Here is a 20,669-nt window from a genome sequence, read left to right as displayed (position 1 = left end):
CTGGCCTTGAACACTGCCAGGGATGGGGCAGCCACAGCTTCTCTGGGCACCCTGTGCCAGCGCCTCAGCACCCTCACAGGGAAGAACCTTGAACCCTGCAAGGACAAAAGCATCGCCTTGTGTGGGGCATCCTCCCCCTGGGGTATCTGCAGGGCAGCCTCAGCTGCTGCTGTTTATCAGGTAACATGCTCAGAGGCCATGAAGGGAAGCACATGTGATGTGACGCTGTCATGCAGGACTCCTACAGGAACCTTGCGGATCCCTGGGCTGTTGCCACAGCCATGCCTTGGGGCTGGGCTCGGGGCTTGCACCCTGAGCTGGCAGAGCTGGGCTCCATCCCACTTCCACACTGTATTTGAGGCTGTGGAAGCTCTTGGCAGCCTGTAGCTGTGCCATGATGAAGCTGTATTCAAAACGCCCAGCTGGCAGCAGGCGAAAGAGTCTGCGGATTTAACAAACCAGGAGATTAAGGGCAACTTCAAAACGTCCCGCAAACCAGCGCCCACCAGCATGTGTAGGCACCTGAATCCCTTTAAAATCCTTTCCCACATCACTGAGCCCTTGCTTTTGCCGTGACATGGTTTCTGATCCCTCTCTTTGTTACATTCTCCTTTCTCAAGGATTTGCAGTTTATAAAAAGATTCAGTAGCTGGAAAGGGAAGCATGTGAGTCAGTGTGTGCCCCGTGAGCAGCAGTGCACTGTGTTAGCAGAGCTCTAATGCCCTTCTCTGCTCTGTCCTTCCTTTCCCAGGACGCTGGTGGATGCTGCTCTCATAGCAAAGGACACGGTTGTGTGCTGCTTTGAGAACGAAAACATGGAGCGGTGCCTGGCTGTCTGGAGGGGCTGGAGCGCCAGAGACTTTGACATTTTCTACCAGGCCTATGAAGAGCTGGGAAGGCTCGAAACCTGCATGAGGAAAAGGAGGTAGTGCCTGTGGCGCCGGGAGCCGAGGCTCGATGGGAGCATCCTGCTCCAAGTGTGCCTGGACTGCGAGACACAGCCCCGAGAGGCAGGGGACAAGGGCTGGGAGCATGGGAATGGTTTGCTGCTAAGGAGCACTGCGGGGTTCCCGTGGCTGGAGCCCCATCAGGGCTTTTGGGACTGAAGAAACCGGTGTGAGCAGGGCCGGGAGCTGGGCCACCTCCCTGCTCTCTTGCTCCATCCCACGCTCCCCTGCAGTTATCGAGAGCAGGAGGTGGAGGTGCCTCTCTTTCCAGTTTCTTCTTCCCTGTTTTAAACTCCTTCCTCACCCTCAGCATGCCCTGGCTGCTGCTGCTGCTTTATGGTGTCTATTGTCAGCCAAGAGAGCTCCAGTACCCCCAGTGGGCTCTTTCCTGGGAGCCTGAGCACGCTGTGGTCCCCACTGCCAGCTGGCCGGCGGTGCGGCTCACCATGGCACAATGCACCCCATTCCATGGGACAATGCACCCCATTCCATGGGACAATCCACCCCACTGGAAGTGCTGCAGAGCTGCTGCTCGCATCCCTGCGCGTGTCAGAGGCTGCTTCAGGTGTAGCCCCCGTTGTGACTGCTGTGTAGAGACACCTGGGTGTAAGAACCAGCAATAAGCTTTGGCTGGCCACTGCGTTGCTGGTTCCTGAAAGCTGTTGTAGCACAGTGCTACTGCGAGAGAGCCTCAAATCAGCTGCCAGTGATCCTGCACAACCTCAGTACGTGAGTGAGCTGGTTAATTGCACTGTTGCAAAGTCCATTGTAAATAGAGCTGATGCAAAGCAAAGTCCCTCAGTTGGAGAGATACTTCCTGGTGTAAGACAGGGAGCCCTTTAAACAGGAAGGTTTGTAAACTCTGTTTGCTCTACTCCTCTTGGTAAATGCACTCAGGAGTATCGGGAATGCAATAAGCTTAATTTGCTTGTGTATCTGTGCAGCTTCTGTGCAGCTTCTGTTCACCACAGCTTTCATCTTCATTAGTAGCCTGGGATGATGTATTGGCTCTGAATACAATTGCACTTAGTTATCCCAAGCATGTACAGCAGTGTATAAAGGGAGCCTGGCTGAGCACCCTGTATAAAGGTGTACAGTTTGAATTTTGGACCTTCTTGTTTTCTATTCCAAGAAACTCGTGTGAGCATCGGCAAGGCTGGCCAAGGCCGAGCGGGCAGGTTCACCCTCTGGTTCACAGTTCTGTTGCAGGCTGCTAAACTACCCTTCTTCAGAAACAAGAGTGTATCTTAAAATAAACACATTCCTCCCCACAATGACACTGCACTGGTGGCACTTTTTATTGGCATTACCTGTCTCCATCCCCTGCAGCTCCTCCAGCAGCTGGTGCATCACAGAATCACAGTGGTTTGGATTGGAAGGGACCTTAAAGCTCATCCAGCTCCACCCCCCTGCCGTGGGCAGGGACACCTTCCACTAGAGCAGGTTGCTCCAAGGCCTTCATTCAGCCTTGCAGGTTTTCTTTGGGAAAACCCTGTCTGGAATAGCTGCAGCCATTCCTTATCATTCCCCTTGAGCAGCACATCGTGGGCCCTGCGCTGCTTCCCAAGCCCCTCTGGGACGGTGGTCACAGACGGGGCTTTGTTCCACTCGCTGCTGCACGCTGCGAGCTGTTGCTGTGCACAGACACAGCACACACCGTCCCCAGCCCTGCCACAGCGTCCCTGCTCTGAAACCCCCTCCCCAGCCGGGTTGGGGTGGTTGGTGGGGGGAGAAGAGCGGCTGGAAGTGCTGCAGGATGGAGCTGGGCTTGGGGAGCCTGTGGAGAAGCACGAGTGCTGCAGGATGGGCAGGAGCGTGTCCCAGACCTCCCAGGAACAGTGTTGGATCCCAAAGGTGACAAAGACCCTGAGAGCTGCTATGGAACTTAATGGAATCAGGGCTCCATTAAGTAATGCACAGACTGTGGGATGAATCCCTGGGGGCAAAACGAAACAGAAATTACAAGCATCAAAAAAACCCTCCAGTTCAGGCAGTTGAAGTGTGATTTCAGTGCTCATTCCCAGCCCTCCTGCCAGCAAAGCCTGCTCTGCTCCTGCCTGCACTGACAGCAGGGACAGGTGAGGGGCATCATCATGATCCTTGTGGAAAGGGCTGGAGTCAAGGCCAAAGGCAGGAAAAGCCCCAGGAGCAAGGGCCTGCCTGAGCCCCAGACTGGGGATAAGAGTCCATGTTACCAGCGCTTGGCTGGGAGAGCTGCTGTATCCCAGCTCTTGCTGTTTTATTTCAGCTTCCAAAAATAATCTGGTAGCAGGGGCCTGGAGGGGGTTTATGCCTTCAGCTGACTGAGGGGAGGCAAGAAAACAGTTTAGTTTTATTGTACCAACATCAGGTTTCCCCCAGCCCGTCTCAGAGCAGCGGGAGCACAGGGAAGGGGCTCGGTGCTGGGAGGGAAACGGATGCTCCCAGATGAGATTAAATCAACATAATGACCATCTGGACACTGATCACTGCCCGGGTTTGGCTGTTTCTTTGCTGGCATCGGTGAGGCCCTGGCTCACCGATGAAGAACAACGGCTGGGCCCAAAACCTGGGTCCCAGCAGGGCTCAGCCTGCCCATCCCGAGGGGACTCAGGTGTGTGGTGGCTGCAGCGGTGGCTGCTCTGTATTCTGCTGCCGACAGGACAGAAAATCGGTTCATTTTTAGCAAGCTTTAAAACGACAGGAAATACTGTGGCTATTTCAGGCTGTCCCCAGCTTACCCCGGCCCCACAGCACCATCTGCTTCAGTGGCTTCATGGGCACCGCGTCCCTGGCTTTGTGCTACCACAGGCAGGAGGACGCTGCTGTGCCAGGGCCTGGGTACTGCATTTGGGCTGGTTTCTGGGCTTTTGAACACTTCAGTGCGATCTCCCGGCCCCAATAAACCTTCCTTGGGGGACTCATTGGTCTGACCTCTGGAAAAGGGGGTTCCCTTTGATTGCCACTGCGCTGATGGTCCAACCCTTACAGCTGCAGCAAGCGGGGCCCCATGTGAGAGCAGGAGTGGAAATTGTGCCCAATTCTTCCTAAAACAGAAACCTGCCCAATCTTACTGTGCAAAACCTGCCCCGCTCCTTGTTTCTACCAGGCTTCTGGAGCCTGACCAGGGCACGTACCCGACCCAGGAGCTGCACATCTCCAGCCGCTGGGGTTCCACAGGGCCGGCCCTGTCCTGCCCCGGCTCCACCTCTCATTCCTGACCGGCCCGAAGCGCGGAGCCAACAGCCTTTATCTGCCCCTATCGCAGCCTGTTTGCTTTGGAGGGTTGTTTTATTGCAGGATTACTTTCAACTGTGCCCTTCCCATGAGCCCTCTCATTGAACAGTCAATAAAGCCAAAGGTGCTGTTACCTTCTGTCTTCCTTTTCTCATGCAGTCAGTGAGAAGTGCAGCAAAGTTCTCCCGGCACCCCCTGATGTCCAAGGCCCTCAATTCCAGCACGCTGGAATGTTGGAGGTGATTCAGGTCAATTAAAGTTACGGGGTTTTACTGAATTAAGGTGTGAAAGCAAACGCAGACAGCCCAGTGTTCGATCCGTGGGGGTTTTTGATGTTAATTCAATTCTTTCCCTGCTCATAAATGTGATTTAAAATGTGATAGAGATTCCTGGGCTGGAGGAGAGCCAGGAGGCGGCTTTGGGAGCTTGGAATGGATGCGGACACGGTTCTTGCACTTGGGAAGGTGTCAGCAGCAGTTTGGATGTGAGGAATAAAAGCACTTCTGGCAGCAGCAGCAGCCGGGTGAGACGCAGTAAATGGTTGGGGAAGGAGCCCTCATGGGATGTGGCTGCGTGATGTGTTGGCTGGGGAGGCTGGCATGGCCCCAAGGATGCCCATGCCCCATGGAGGGGATGGCCTTGAACACCAACTGGGACCAAACCCCTGAATTTGCTCAATTCAGAGCAACCACCAACACTGAGAGCACGGACCTGGTATAAAAAAATTCATTTAAACCAGGTCCTAACACAGGTCCCAGCACTCACCACGTCCCGGAGCAGAGGAGTAGGAACGTGGTGGGACCTGGCACATCTGTGCATGGAGCAGGGCACTCAATGGAAGGACCATGCTGCCTTCCCGGCCCTTTGCCTTTCCCTGTCTCCTTTGCCTCATTTGGCCACGATAGATCCTTGAGCAAAGAAACGAGCTGCTGGGAGGGAAATGCATTTAGAAAACAGGGAATAAATCCCGCTCCCCCCATTGCCTCTCCCTGAAGCCTCATGTGCAGTTTAACTGCAGTGACTGACGAACAAAGAGCCAAGTGCAGCCCCAAGTTGCCCCACTTGCAGCTCACAGCGCCTTTCGGATGTGCCCCTGACAGCCTGTGGGGTGACCAGGCCTCCAACCCACCCCACAGATGTCCCACACAGAAGGAAGGACCAAGGGTGGCTTCAGGCCACTCCTGCAGCCCAGCAGAACAAGAGCTGCAGCGTTCCAGAGCCACCGAGCTGCCAAACTTGAGCTACAGAGGAGCCAACATGGGTGAGAACCCCCCCATCCAACCCCACCTCTCACCGTGAGCCCTGGGAAGATGGGAATGGCAAAGCATTCCCAAGCTTTCACTCACAAGTTCATCTTCCAGAGCTTGCACCCGTGGGAAGGTGGCAGGGTTGAAATCCACGTGTGGAAGGGGCTGGAAAGCCCTGCTTGGGCACTTGTATTGCTGTGAGCACGCCCATGACCAGCACAGCACCTGACATGAGTTACCTGCACTGAACAAGGGAAAGAAGCATCAGGTGTTTTCAATTGCCTTAATGAAGAGGAGAAGCACTGCACTAGGGAGCCAACCTCAGCAAAAGCCTCTCGGTCACCGAGTTCTTCAGTTTCAGGCAGACACCATCTCATTTTCTCATTCCTTGTTTTTAATGGACTTTAGGCAAACCTTCCCGGGTTTCCAGGCCAGCTCCTTGGCATGAAGCAAACTTCCCTCTGAAGCAAACAACAGCAGGAAACTGCCATCGAAATGCTCCAGCCCCAGAAGGGGTTTTTGTCAGAGGCTGGGTTCGCACTTGCTGGCCGATGACTTCCACCTGGTCAAGCTCTTACAACTCAGGCAGCCAAATCTGCTGATTTTAACATAAAATGGGGTTTGTGAGGTTAGACTTTATTCTAGCAGATATAGCTAGAAATTTAACTTCAAAATGCATCACTTTCAAGCTGCAACTCCATAAAATCTGTGGTCAATTCTGATGTGGGGCCACAAGAGTTGTTAGGTCTCTGTGCAAAAGTCACTTGTGGTGCTGCCAGGACAGGTTTGGTAACAGAATCAGAACTGTGGCACAAAACCTCATTGCCAGATGGGTGTTTTACATTAAATAGCTCTTTCCACTTACATGCATTCTGCTTTTACCAGCTGTTATGGGCTAATAAAGTCCTACATAATCATAGATGTTAATAAATACACTGTAAGTACAGCGTTTGTTTTCCCCCTGTCTTTTTGTACAGTTCTTCAGGGTTCATATTCTTCAAGCTCTTTTCTGCAGACACAAATGGTTGCTTTTCTCTTCCTTTCCCTTGCGTGAAGAAACACTTCTGTAACCCCCAATGTTCTTGTTCTGGGACTTAATTCTTACACAGAAAAGCCTCACACCAGTATTGAACAAATGATCAAACTGGCAGAGCTAGTAAAAGTGCTCGACACAGTAATTATTTTTACTGTTTTGAATACACAAAACATTATGGAATTATTCAGCCCTGTCACCGGATGCAGCTTAAACGTGCAGTTATGGATGTTTTCAGACAGCAAAAGCACTTTTCTCACAAGGGAGAAGCCAAACCCCTCGTTGCAGATGAGCGGCTGCCCCGGGGAACCACAGCTCATCAGCACAGGAGCGAACACCGGAGCCTGATGAATGATTTGTTTTCCGTTTCCCCAGAGCCAAGGAACGTGGCGTGAAGTTTATTCCAGGCTAGAACACAACACAGAGGTCAGAGCCCTTTGTAAGAGGGAGATCCTTTCACCTGGACTTCCTTCCCCGACTGCTTTGCCTCCGCGGCGGTGCCTGCGCTGTATGGACACACAGGGACATGAGGAGCTCCGGTTGCAAATAAAAAATCTTTATTGCATCTTAGAAGCAAGTCTTTAAAAAAACAAAAAAACAAACAAAAAAAAAAAAAAGGATAAAAAAAAAAGGGAAAGAAAAGCTTTTTCCATGCACTGAATCCATCCAAGTACCTACATCCTTGGGAACTGTCACCAAAAAACCATGAACATTATAAGACATCGACTCTACACTAGTTGCAGTTCATATTCCATACACGTGTAAACAATGGTTATTTCTTCTACTGGAATAGCAATTACTCCACAAGATCCCTTCAAACATGGCAACAACCTAAGCATTGGTTTCTCTCTGTTCCTTCCCTGGTCTCCCCTTCCCAAAGAGCAGGAACCGAGAGCAATGAGACGAAATGGTCATGGAGGATACCATAGAAAAATAGACTGTTCGCTGGTTTCTAGTTCTTGTTTCTGCTGAGCCAGGTATTTACAGGTAGGTCCCAACAGAGCATCTGCTGCAATGACAACGTCCACCCGCTAAGTCTCAGGTAAAGGGTTCCCTTTCCGGCTTTAAGGCACTTTATTTTGTGTATTTTCTCTTACCTTGCTAGGTGTTAATTCACAGGGATCACACTTTCCTTGTATTGGGGCCTCCCTCTCCCCAGTTCTTCTTAGAATCCCAAAGCAATTCCTAAGCTTACTGAGGAAGTCATTCCAAAAATGTTAAATTTTTTGGGGAACAAAAGATTCATGAAAAAATATTGTAGAAAGTAATCTTTGGAGATCATTTACTGCAAGTCTGATGTACACTACCTTATCAGTGAGAAGATGCAATACATTCCTAATATATATATATATATTTACACACACATATATATATATATAAAATATTAAAATGACTAACAGATATTCAAGGAGAGGTCAAGAACCTAAAACAATGGATATTAAATAAATTAACAGTCTATCAGATACAGGAAAAAAACATAATCCCAAAACAAACCTAGTAATCCAATGTAATAATTGTTCCCAGTAACATCACGAAACCGACTGAACAAATCGATGCCATCGGGTGCAGCACACTCCGTGTAGGAGATTCTCCTCGAGGATCTCATGTTGTTCCCTGCGTGCCGTCACTTTGCTGCAAGAGATTCCCATTCCCCCTCCCTCATTGTGCTCCAGCATTCCTTGATCACATCGACTCGGCTCTAGACACAAGAGTGGTTGAGGGTAACACCCAGAACCCACCACGGATTCTTTAAGCCTTACATCAATATATGGACCAAATCTAGAAGACAAAGATTCCTACATGGACTGATGGGACAGCAGGTTGTGCTCACTTTCTGCCCTGCCTTGAAGGTGTCTGGAAGTGTATTTTTAAACTGGAATAATCAGCTTTTAGGGAAAAACCCCTCCTGTGGTTAATACCCTCATCATCACCACACCGCCTGGGTTTGTTCAAACTCAATTCAAGAACTCCTGGCTATCCTTAACAAAAGCAGCAGAAGCTTTGCACGGCAGCAGTCACAACCACACATTTAGACACTGGTTTGTCACTTGGCTTGCAAGGTCCCGATCTACAGAATCCCAACAACGAAGACAGCAACGGAATAAGGTAGGAAACAATCTTTTGTTCTTAAGGAAATTGGAATTCAAGTCGGATTTCCGCTGATCAGGAACTCTGCAACATCTCTGGGTTTGTCTGAAGGCAAAGACTGATCAGAGTTTTGTTCAAAACCAAAACCACCGCAACAAAGAAACCCGAGGGCCTTGTTCTTCTCCAAAGGAGCGCTTTGTACGAAAACAACGATGATTTCTAAAATATATCCTGTGTGGTCTTTTAAAAGTGAATTATCAAAAAACATTTTTTTTTCCCAAAAAATAAATTAGATAATTAAAAAAAAAAGTCTTTTCCAGCATAGCTGGACATTAGGCTGTCCTCACGGAGCCATTCGTATTGCTGCTTCTCCCCAAATTTGGGTCATTTTTTTCAAACCATATCTCAGCCAGCTGCTGTGTGGACCCATACGTTGAAGCTTTGGACCCCAAGCACATTTTATATTGTTTTGGATCAAGATTAGGGTCACAAAAAACAGGGTGATGCACATGGACCACTCCAATTTCTTGGCTTCGGAAAGTTTTTAAGCCAGCTTGGATGACTTTATTAAAGAGGTCTACATCTTCAAGGCCCCAACCTTGGATGGAGACATCAAAGCCACCTGCTCGAAGAAGATCAGCTTTGTAAATACAGGTAATACCAAAGCCATAGTTCCTCCAGAAACCTGTTTTCTGGGTGAAGGCAAAATGATTGTCACTAGGAACTTTTCCACTATAAACAATCTTTGGATCATACTGGCTAAAAATGATGGGAAAGTATACTTGTTGACCCAAAACTGTATTGGCTCGACACCGCTGGAGGAATTCTGTGGTAAACACTAAGTCAACATCACAGAAGAAAAGTAAAGACTCATTCTGGAACTGAGAAGATCCGACTTCCAGAGCCAGTGCCCTCGAGAACTCCCCCGACACCGGTAAAACCTGCATGTCAGCCTTGGGGTATTTGGAGCGGTAATCTCTCATCAGCTCGATCTGCTTCGCTTTGTCAGGGTTGGAGCTGGAACTGAAAAGCAGGACAACCAGCTTGACATTCTGGTTTGGAATGAGGCACGTCTTTTCAAAATTCCCCATGAATCTTGTGAACATGTCAAATCGTCCGGAGAGAGGAATCAGGATGTTGATCTTCTTGTCTTTGAGTTCCTTCCTCTCTACTTTCGATCTGCTGAGCTGGAAAGGAACAAACATCTTCAGGGAGTTGGAGAGGAAAGACAAGGATCCAGAATCCTGGTTGATTTTGCTGGCCAGCTCTTTGGCGTCCATCTCTTCGTGCTCCATGAACTGGATCTTGCTGAACGTCTGCTGCAAGTACGCGTGCCTCCTGACGGGGACGGTCATCTTCTTGCCCTTATGCTTTTTGTAGAGAAGCAGCAAGTCCAGAACATACTCTGCTCCGTACATGGGATTCACTCTGCGGTAGCCATACTGTATTTCCTTGAAATCTATGATCCTCCCCCGGGTCTTGGCATTGGCGTTGATCATCTCCATCACCTGCATAACAATGTCATCCAACGCTTCACGCTGAGAAGAGTCTATTCCTCTCCGAGGGGGCTGCCCGTCAGCACCTGAATACAAATACTTTCCTGTAAGAAACTCCCACTCCAAGATTTCTTCCCGGTGGCGGGGCTGGAATCGCATGAAGGAGGGTGGCATTCCCAGCTGCAAGTCATCCTTGTGGATTTCTGTGTTGCTGTATTTGCTCATGAGGACAATCTCCCGGTGCAGCTGCACAGTGCGGTGGCGCAGCTCTGCGATCTTGCGGCTCAACATGTAGCTGTGAAGCCTGTACTGGTACGGGGGGTTCTTGTTGGGGTGCAGTGTTATGGCTCTGTGGATCTTGCTGTTCCGCAGGTCTCGGATATAACCTTTTTTGTTCTTCTCATAGTTTTCATAGAACAGCTGCTGCATCTAGAAGAGAGATGGGAGAAGTTAAAGTCTCAGCAGTGCTGTCCTTGGGAAAGTTAGCCCATGCTGGGAGAAAATTCCTCCTTGCTCGCAGGGCCAGAAGGCTTTCTGACTAAGCTGTTCTTGGGTTTAGGCACAGGTTGTAGCAATATCAGCTGCTATTCAAGGAAATTAAGAGGATTATGCATTGTAAACTGGTGAAAGAAACATCCACCACGGATTTGGGATTACTACAGCCCATTCTAGAGATAGCACCATCGGCACAACTAAGCGGTAAGTCGACTGTAAGCACATTTTTTCACAACCAGGAAAAAACCCCATGAAGTGTTCACTACAAAACTCTTCCTATTTGTCTGCTTCCCATGGATTTAATAATAATAAAGAACAATAAAAAAGGATCCACGTGCATAGCAATAAAATAAGATGCCTGATTACTATTATACCCAAATGCTATTTAAGCATTAAAAATCCTTGCTAAATGTTTTAGTCAAGATGCCAAATACATTCTCTCAAGTGCTGCAATGCAAAGCTATGGTTCCCCTGTCATTTTAAAACGCCAACAGAAAGTAAAATGCATCTGAGATTCGAGCAGTAGTTCTAGGTAATACAGGATGTGTATATACACTACAATAAAAGCACCCTTAAAGTGGAAATTGCTATTTCAAAACAAGAAGATGGTGAGATAACGATTAGATTCAGCAGCCTAATGGAAAGCCACAACTTAAGCAGACAAACCAGCTTTACAGTCTTCAGTAGCTCAGGCAGTAGCTGATACAATGAAAGGCACATGTAACCTAGGGTGATAACGTGGAATATAAGCTGGAAAAAGAAACCAAAAACAAGTGGAAAAAACCCCCCCAAACCCTCAAGGCCAAAGTTCTATACCAGACAATGGACATTTAAAAAGATCACAGGCTGATTCTACGTCACAACACTGCCACAGGACCTGACATGACTGCTTTGTTCGATATAGGATCTAGCCTACATTGTCAGCTGCAGAATTTGCTAGCAGTAATAAGTTGATAAGGCACATGCAAAAAGGCCATAAAGATTAGCAAAGAGCTAAGATCCAAAGGACTCAATAGAGAGAATGACTCAAATACGATGGCAATTAAACACAGCACTAAAAGGAAAATCGCAGACAGCACAAGTGATGCTTCTACCAGCTGGTCAGACCCAGCACAAGTCCTGTTTTATTAGGCCTGCACTTGCATTTTTCCCATTACTGCGGGCAGACGCTGAATCTCAGGGATAAACGTGCACCTGGATTTCATTGCTGCTATCTTACCAAACCAGATGTGTGCACACTGAAACCTGAAATTCAGCATATCCGTGCAGACAGCACAGGAGCGAGCTGCCTCTGCTTGGAGCGGCTTGCGTGGATTTGAATCCCAACAAATGTAATTCATTTTGAAGGAGGGAGGGAGGAATTTCAGCCAGGCTGAGAAAGAAAGGACAATTTTTGTCATGGGTCATCACCAATCCCGCACCCCTTCTCCTTTCCTGCTCCACTCTACCTTGTTGCCTGCTCATCCTCAAGTGATTCCTGCTGCTTTCACGCTGGCCTGTGAGGAATTCAGGCCAACGGCTGCCTCTTATTAGATAGATCCCACAGAGCAACGTGGCCAAAGGAGAACATCTTGGCGATGGCCTCCTGGCAAGCCACAGATGAGCTGCCTGTCAAGATGTATATCCCTTCAAAAGTCATGCAAGATTTAAGAGCGTGCTACAGGCAGAGGTTAGCTGGTCTAATCCTGTGTTCCGCAGAGTTATCCAAGCTGAATGAACCTCTTGCTTTCCCAAGAAGCACGTTTTTCCACTCATCCAAAGACTGTTCTTCATTTGTATCCCTAATATTGTTTCCTCTACTAATAACACTTCATTTTTTGTCCACTTTGAACCTCGTTGCTTCTGTTACGGGCTCTAGACCTCAAATCACACTCACTTACAGACAGTCCTGTAAGAACAGTTTATTACAATGGAGAGCTCACACAGCAAGAAGATGATCAGACCAACACTGCAGGACCCACATGTGTGTTTTTACTGACTCCACTAATCTATCCTCTCTAACACTATATACAAAGAGAATTAGAAGTATTAAATGCATATGGTAACTGACATTTGAACTACAACACAACTACAGGCACAGGCTTTCCCACAAGAGTTGCGCCACTCCATAAAAATTCTTAAATCATGTCATTAGGCAACTATTATTTAAAGGAAAATTGACAATAAGACTTAATTTCAAATCTTGTTTTGAATTTGTAAGAAAACAACATCAAGACCATGCAGCCTGAATGCATTTACTCCGAAACTGCTATCTAGGGCATTCTGAATTAGCTACAAGAGGAAACCATGAGAAGCAGAAAAGCTTTTAGGTTACACAACGCAGTTTTAATAGAATACCGATGGGTAGGAAAATGTTATGAAACTTCCCAATGGAAGTAAAGATATGAATCCCTAACAAATGGCCCTAAATAAGATTAACAAGCATATTTTAAAGCTCTGGCTTGCCATGCAGGAGTAACCTCTGAGCTGGGCTGCTTAACTTGTGACCTTTTAATACTACTTCTTGTCTCTTCCAAAACACGAGCTAACTTTGAAAACCGAGCTGAAAATAAAACAAATCTCAGCGAGACTTTTGCTTCGAGGCAAAGCAATTTACAACTGAAACATCTACTAACGGCCACCTTGCTCCAGCCAAAAAGGTGACAACTGTAACAAACCCTGTGCTCCGGCCAACCCTGCTAATGAGAAGCACCAGAGCAGCCAGGCTTTTATATAATCCTGGTTTTCAGAGCAATGCCTTGCCAGGCTGGCACTTCCATGATTTTTCCTATGAAGTCTCCCCCTCTCCTACCCCAGCGTCCCTCTTGTCTCCTCGCATTCAGCAAGCTGCAGCAGGCACGGGATGCACCAGCACCCTGCAGCCCTGATCCCCCATCTAGGAGCCAAGGGACACCCCACACCGGCCAGAAACACATGGAAGGATATCGGAAGGGGTTAATCAACTCCCTACAGAGAGTACAATGACTTACAAACTATTTCTGCACAGTGGCATGAAGTGCTGTAAATGAAGTCCAAGCGGCCAGCAGCCAACAAAGCAATTTAACCCTTCCTAGGCCGAGGTGCCTGCAGACACTGACCCGAAGCCACAGAAGCGCTGTGATGCCCATGGGCTTTCCTTCATGATAAGGAGCTCCACATGGATTGTTTTTTCTCACCCACACCTACAGAACTTGAAAGAAATGAGCAGTTCCTTCCATACGGTTTGACAGCTCCACCAACATTAATTTGTTTCTATCATTAAGGCAGTGCATTGGGTTCAATCACTAACAAGGGCAATGCCCAACCATCGCCGGTCACTGCGAACATGGTTTCTACCTCATGTGGGTCCAGAACTCTATGCTAAATATACCTATTAGCATACATGGGCTTTTGACTCCACACAATACTGGAAACCAACGAAGAGGAAAAAAAACATAATTACCTCTTGTGTATATCATTAATAGATGGGTGGGAGAAGATGGCAGAGAAAGCAATACCTGTAATTTATTTGTTCCACCATTAAACACACACGTGGGGAGCAACACAAGCCCAGGACATGCACGTCTCTCACAGACATTACGTGCAAACTTCCCCATGCCTGTGACCAGACTCTTGTGAGTTGAACTCTTGCAAACTCTTCTTTTAGTCAAACAGGTTTCTCTATGATTCTCTTCAAAAAAAGAACCTTTCATGGATATTAATTTTGCAATGATTATATTCCAAGCATGCTTTATTCTAGCGCAGAGCACTGAGAGCATAGGGATACAAAGAAGAGCTACTCTTTATTGACCACTATTTACTCTAGACCTGTTGAAGCCTTAAAAACCCTAATGTTCCCCAAACCACTAGAGACTGAATGTTTAAACTGTGGTACAGCTGTTGTGGGCACTACTGGCTCGTGTCCAAAAGACCAACTGAAAGGAGAGAGTGTTACGTTCTTCGTTTTAAATGAAGAAGTCTTTTGCAGGCCAAAAAAAGTGTACTGGAGAAAATGGACTTTAAAAATAAGACCAGTTTATGCAGAAACTGGCCCGCAGCCACGGATTAGCCCCAGAGGGCTTTCTCTCACAGCTCCAGATTGTACTACCACAGCCCTGAAAACGCAGCCCCACAGGTCTCATGAAAAGCAGTCACGGACAAGACATGTTGTATGGCGGGCTTCGAAATGCCCAAGATGTGCTTTAAATACAAAGCCAAAGTAACTAAAAGACTGAAAGATGGTTAAAGTCACATAGCACATGAGCACCTGAGCTGGGAGGACGTGAGCGTGCAGGTCCCTCTCTGGACTTGGGGCAGAGCTGTTCTTCTTACCCTGCCCCACAGCTCTGCTGCCAAAACTACGCGGGATGCTCGTCCCCATCTCCTCCTCACTCCTCCTGCCACAGATGCAGCTGTAGCAGTGCGAGGGGGCAGCTCCTGTCAGTTGGTTAAGTGAAAGGCAAGATGTTTTGCACCCACATCCCAAGTGGGTATGGAATAATTACAGCTGCACTAACACTGCTTTGCCACTTTGGAGTGATTAAACGAAACAGATCACTGCATTTCTGGTTTTCAAATCACGCATATAGCTAAGTTGATAAAATATTTTGCATGTAGACCCAATGGAAAGGAGCAAGTGGGTCTTTGTTTATTGCTGACTTGCTTTTTGTGGACGGGGACCCTGTGGTGACCTCCCTGGATACAGCTCTGGGTACTCAGAGTTCTTACTAATGACGATCTTTCCTTTTTAAATCCTGATGCTTTATACACAATCCCACAGCCAACCACTGACATTACTGAAGTCACTGCTGGGCAGAGTTATTATGGTGGAGACAAACACTGGGAAGTAATGCATAAACACTCATTTCCAGTGCACTTGGCCACTCGTTCACCCCTGTAACCTCCGCAGTTGCCACTACAGGAAATGATGCAGGAAACACCACTCGGCACTGGGAGGTCAGACTTCCCTCTCAGCTGACAAGTGAAGCCCCGAGCTCTGGAGCACGATTAAATGCTGTGATTCCTCAGACGAGTTACGAGTTTCACCATGTACCACTGGTTCACATTTGCTTTGTTTCATAAATTAAAGAGGGGCAAGAGAATCAGCTGGACATCCCCAACAGGCAGTACTCAGTATTCCCACAAGAGACCACTGAAGAAGCAGAGGCAGATCCAGCTGGGATATACTGCGACCTCTGAGTGCAGTAACTCCAGGCATCCTCCGAAGCAAGAAGTTTGTTTTGTACAACACAATTGCCTCTTCTTATATGATATAAGCAAAACAGAGCCTGTCTCACTCGAGCCTCACAGTGCCTTCTGCACCACTCTCCTCTCCAAAGTACTCCAGAAGGGAAGCCAAGTATCTAAGGCAAGTTTCAAGCACAGCAAACTCAAGGTCATTGAATTCCCAAGGAATCTGTGAACTAGGAGGTACTGCTGGAGTTCAATCTTTTGTTAACAATACCAAGTAGCTGTTTAATTAAACAACTGTCCTTCTCCCAATCCTTTCTTGTTTAAGCAAGTAGAAGAGCTTAAAAATTACTCATTCATTTACGGTTTCTCAAACCAAGTAGCCTTTAAAGTACTCCCAGCTTGGCAAGAGAAAGAAGAAAACCTGCAAAAGTGAATGTGTCTTCAAAACTGGCATCGTGTACTTCACCTCCGACCTTGAGCTTGACGATCTCATTACCCAAAACCTACACTGGGAGAAATCCACAGCACTTGGAACTGAGGCAGAGGAGAACTTCCCTCCTCCCAGCCCTCCATTAAACTCAGCTTCATCCTCCTGGTCCAAATGAGGATACAGGAGCCTGGTCTCCTCTTAGTCATGAAGGGAGGATTACTTCATGTCTCCCCTATTCTGGATAAGGAGAACAAGTTGTATCAGACCTGGTGTGTAAAGAAAAGAAAGAGTAATGCAATTACAAAACACTCTCAAAAGAAGACTTGCCCATTTAGTGAAACATCCTTCCCCTTGGGTGTATCTGACAAGCAAACTATACAGGTGCCATTGTGCTTTCCATGAGACCTGGAACTCCTTCTCTAGAGAGACAGATTTATGGATTTAAAGCACAAACCAGATACAACCCGAAAGCATTTTGTACTTTAGGAGTAACCAGATAAAGCAGAATGTGCCATTTTAGGGTACATTTTAGGAGAGCTGGATGCAGCTACAGGGTCTTCTTCCAAAAGGTTCTGATTTAAGAGAAACAAAACCAAATAAGACACCACTAAATAGTAACAAATGTTCTATGCTACGGATTTTAAAGTGGCACAATATTATAGGTGCTAATGACTAATTATCATTGCTATTGCTTGAGAAAGTCTGCTCAAAGTCTGTGTCTAGCATAACTTCCAAATTAGGAGTCCTGGTGCAAACTGCTGTGCTGCACATGGCTCTCCCTTGCTTAAATTAAGGCTTTGACCCACGGGGCGAATGATTCAGCTCTCCCACTCCAGCAGAGAGGGTCAGGCTCTGTCCCAGATCCAAACAAAACCCGGGATACAGCGACTCGCCACTGATCTGTTCATTTAAAGGCGGGGCTCAGGGATGATGCCAAATTTCTGGCCCATCGAATATACTGAATATATTGCATCTTGGGATTTCTTTTCCTTGTTGTCAACTCCACACTTGTGGACTCTGTGGTACAGAGTACAAGAAAAGCTTGGGTTTCATTATGAATTTCAACAGGCCCCTGAAAGAAAGAGCCGCAGCCTTGGAAGTGTGTATCTGCTCTTTCTCATGCTAAGTGTTAAGAACTCAGAGGAACAGCACATGACCCTTGGAGGGTAGTTTCATGGTGATGATGAGCAGAAAGAGAAGATCTCTTCTGGACTGCTGCGTGATTTTCCACCATGTGTTTTCAAAAGCAGTAATGTAATCAATTTAGAAATACTTTTGTCCATGGAATTCACAGATTCCTATTTGGGAGCTACTTTCCACATCCAGTGGTTTTGTAAGAGTTGCAAGCCATGACGGATGATGAGCCCTTTGGGTCCCAAAACACTCAGAAAGGCTACCACAAGCTGCTGCCTCCAGAGAGGGTGGAGATGAACCCCTCTGCTTGGAGAAACTCCAGCTGAAGGCCAGGCATCCACGCACCATCCCAACACCAGAAATAAAGCCAGAGCAGTGCAGCCTCTCTGCCAGACTGGATGGGGACAGCAGCGACCTTGTAGCACACACCAGATCAGGTCTCCAACACCAGATTGTCTCCAGCAATCTGCCAACACCAGATTCTGCAAGAACCCTGGGGAAGGATTGGCTGCAGTGCATCTGGCTGCAGGATCCAGCCCTTCAGCCTTGCCCACATCACCAGCACAGCTTGCTTGTGCTGCAAGATGCTTCGGGAACCCCCAGCCCATAGGAGGTACACAGTGCCCTACATGGAGACAATGTCAGTACCAGGTCCGGGCTGAAGGACAGTTCTGGAGCAGTCACATCAGTGCAAAGCTCTAAATCTCTCCAAGCCTTCACAGGACATTACTGTGAATTTAATGAGGCAAAGATTTGGCCTCACAAGAGCTGCTGCTGCTGCAGTTCTCCCCTGGGTGTGAAGAGGTGAGGGTGTATTTTCAAAAACACATTCATTTTCAAGACTTTTGGCACTTGCAGCTTAAGCAGCACCATTTTAGATGAGGAAGGACACAGCTCCCTTTTGATGGCAATAGGCCATGCTTGCTGTTCCTGATCCCTCACACAGACTTGTGGCAGGAATACATCTTTTGGAAAGGGGTGAGTGGGGAGCTGGGAATGCTGAATAATATCCCCAAGACAAGGCCAACTGCTGAATTGCCAGTGTCAAAGCTGCAGCCCTTTGAACCTGCAGTGCCAGTAACAGTCTCGAAGTGACAGAGCATCATTCACAACTGCATTTAGAAATCAGCCTGCTTTATGCTTTCCTAACAACTGATAGTAACACCACTTCTGTGCCAGCAGCATCAGCATCAGCTAAGGAAAACTGGCGGAAAACTGGGAGTATATTGGATTTCTGATTTCTCTGCTAGTGAGCCCTCCTCCCGGCTGCCACAGCCGCTGCTCACATGGGTGCTGCTGCACACTGTTCAGGACACACTCCTGAAACCCCTTCCAAATGAGTGGTGACCTGTCCCTAGGAGGTGGCAGCCTCACACCACCTCATGCTGGCAGGGATGTCTGAAACACAGAGCAAGCCAGTATTTAAACAAACTCTGAGAGTGAGCTCATTGAATCCACTTGGCCTCACCGAATCCATGTGGACACACAGAGCTTCGCTCTCCTCAAGTCCCGCTGGTGTTACCTGGTTTGCAAACAGCACAAATGACAAGGTGATGGCTGACTCACTGTTGTGTAACTTGACGGCACGGTCATCTCTCCTCCAGGCTTGGATTTTAATGAGTGCTCCAGCGTGATGCTCACCAACAGCTTTTTCCAGGGTCATGCTGAAGACACCCGGTACTTAAAGTGATTTAATACCCACAGCCCTTTAGCAAAACAGCCTGCAAGCAGCTCTGAGCTGGCAGGTGATGGAGAGCTCCACAGGAATCCAGCTGACTTACTTCTATCAAATGAAAAGATCCCCCCCCGTCTGACAGACAGCCCTGTTAGCAACTCAGCACAGTTTGAAGGGCACTGGCCATCTCACATGTCCCTGCTAACCCTCCAGTTCAGCAAGCTTAGGAAGAGCCACTGTGACTGAGCACAAGGCACCAGTGCCTGTGATTAACTATATAACAGCCCCCCAAAAGCAGAAAGCCTCCCAGTGAGGACCACGATGTCCCTCTGCTCGCCGCAGCGAGGCTGCTGCCTTTGTTGGCCTCCGAGCGGGAGGGGAGCCAGCAGTGAGGCAGTGCTGGGTTTCCTGCCCGGGACCACTGTCAGCAGGACGCCCCTCCAAGGCATCCAGCAACGAAGCAGGAACTCACTCTGCTCTCCTCCGGCTGCTTCTCCTAAATTAAGCCAGATTTAAAACATTTTCCTTCTATTCCTGCTGGTGGAAAATAAGAACAAGTGATGGAGTTCCTTACAAACTCCCACAGAAGCAGTACCCAATGCGGATGTGACATTTGTGACACAGGCAGATGGCTTCACTGTGAGCTCAGATCGGTTCTTCATCTTCAATCTGGTTTTTTAGCCAGAGCCACCATTTCTGGAGCTGGTTTCAAGACTGTCTACAAGGGCCTGGACTCAATCACCAGCTTGTTTCACACGGGGAGCAGCTTCCAGAGTTCACTGAAGCATTGTTCTGAAGTGTGCGTTTTAAACGCGTGCACAACGCTTTTTTGCCAAAAGAATTGTTTAATAATTGCTCAGAGGAGGGTAGGGAAATAAAGCCACAACCCCTTGTTTTATGTGGAGAAGCCACATGTTTCAGGCAGCCCATGAAGATCCTACAGCTGAGCCCTGGCCCTGGAATAACACAGCTTTACAAGAGCATCGTGCAGTAACGCCGCTGCCGCAGACACAGTTTCCACAGTGAGATGCCACGATTGCGAAAGTGTTTTTCTTGTGCCCATATCGTTAACACACGGGACTTGAAGCCTGCCCGCTATCCTGTGCGACTTTAAAACCAGAATCTGGCCCTTGTCTCATCACTGGAAAACATATGCACACCATCCAGTGTAGACATGGCACTGCCAAAACCATACAGCGACAAGGTCTGTGACTCAAAGAGTCCCACCACCTACAATACGTGCAACCCTACATACACAATAGCAACACACATAAGACGCAGTAAAATACACAGTGTTTTCTATTTAGTTACAAAATACACAGTAGTTTGGTTACACAGATACAGCTCTTTCATCACTGGGGGATCAGCAGAGGATGTTTGCCCATTCAGAGGGCTGATGATTTCTCAAGAACTTGACTTTCATGCCCCGTACCTCAAAAGCCCCATAAACTGTGCATTAATAACTCTTAACTACAAAAGGTCACCTATTTTTATTACTTGCTGCACTGAAGCACAAGGGATAATCTATTCAAAATAGGGCACGTTTCAGGAGAAAGTAGCCATTTACTAATGTAAACTGGAGCCTCATTTGGATAAGGTTCACAGGGTGGGTGCAGATTCAACACCCCAAAAAGAAAAGTGGTGACAGAAGAGCAGTGAAAGAAGGGAAAGCACAGCTACACGTGCACAGGTTTGGGAGCAGCCCTTTCCTCTGCAGTTTCATGTATGCTCTGAACTAGAAGAAAGGCAACATCTTG

General features: G+C 47.8%; 2 protein-coding genes across 3 annotated transcripts in view; one reads left to right on the top strand and one right to left on the bottom strand.

Annotated features, from left to right (window-relative positions):
* Positions 1 to 2,224, top strand: part of LRRK1 (leucine rich repeat kinase 1) — a 78,699-nt gene extending 76,475 nt beyond the window's left edge. Inside the window, exon 34 of the mRNA XM_030498293.1 lies at positions 752 to 2,224. Coding sequence (XP_030354153.1) covers positions 752 to 929 — 178 coding nt within the window. The 3' untranslated portion in view covers positions 930 to 2,224. The remainder of the gene's footprint in view (positions 1 to 751) is intronic.
* Positions 2,225 to 8,391: 6,167 nt separating this feature from the next.
* The window catches only part of CHSY1 (chondroitin sulfate synthase 1), a 74,580-nt gene continuing 62,302 nt past the window's right edge, over positions 8,392 to 20,669 (bottom strand). For both annotated transcript variants that reach the window (XM_030497576.1, XM_030497577.1), the window contains exon 3: positions 8,392 to 10,456. In XM_030497576.1, coding sequence (XP_030353436.1) covers positions 8,864 to 10,456 — 1,593 coding nt within the window. In that variant the 3' untranslated portion in view covers positions 8,392 to 8,863. The remainder of the gene's footprint in view (positions 10,457 to 20,669) is intronic.

Source organism: Strigops habroptila, chromosome 9 (genome assembly GCF_004027225.2).
Source record: "Strigops habroptila isolate Jane chromosome 9, bStrHab1.2.pri, whole genome shotgun sequence".
Lineage (NCBI taxonomy): Eukaryota > Metazoa > Chordata > Aves > Psittaciformes > Psittacidae > Strigops > Strigops habroptila.
Note: the sequence above shows the minus strand (reverse complement) of the source record. Positions and strands in the feature narration are given on the sequence as shown.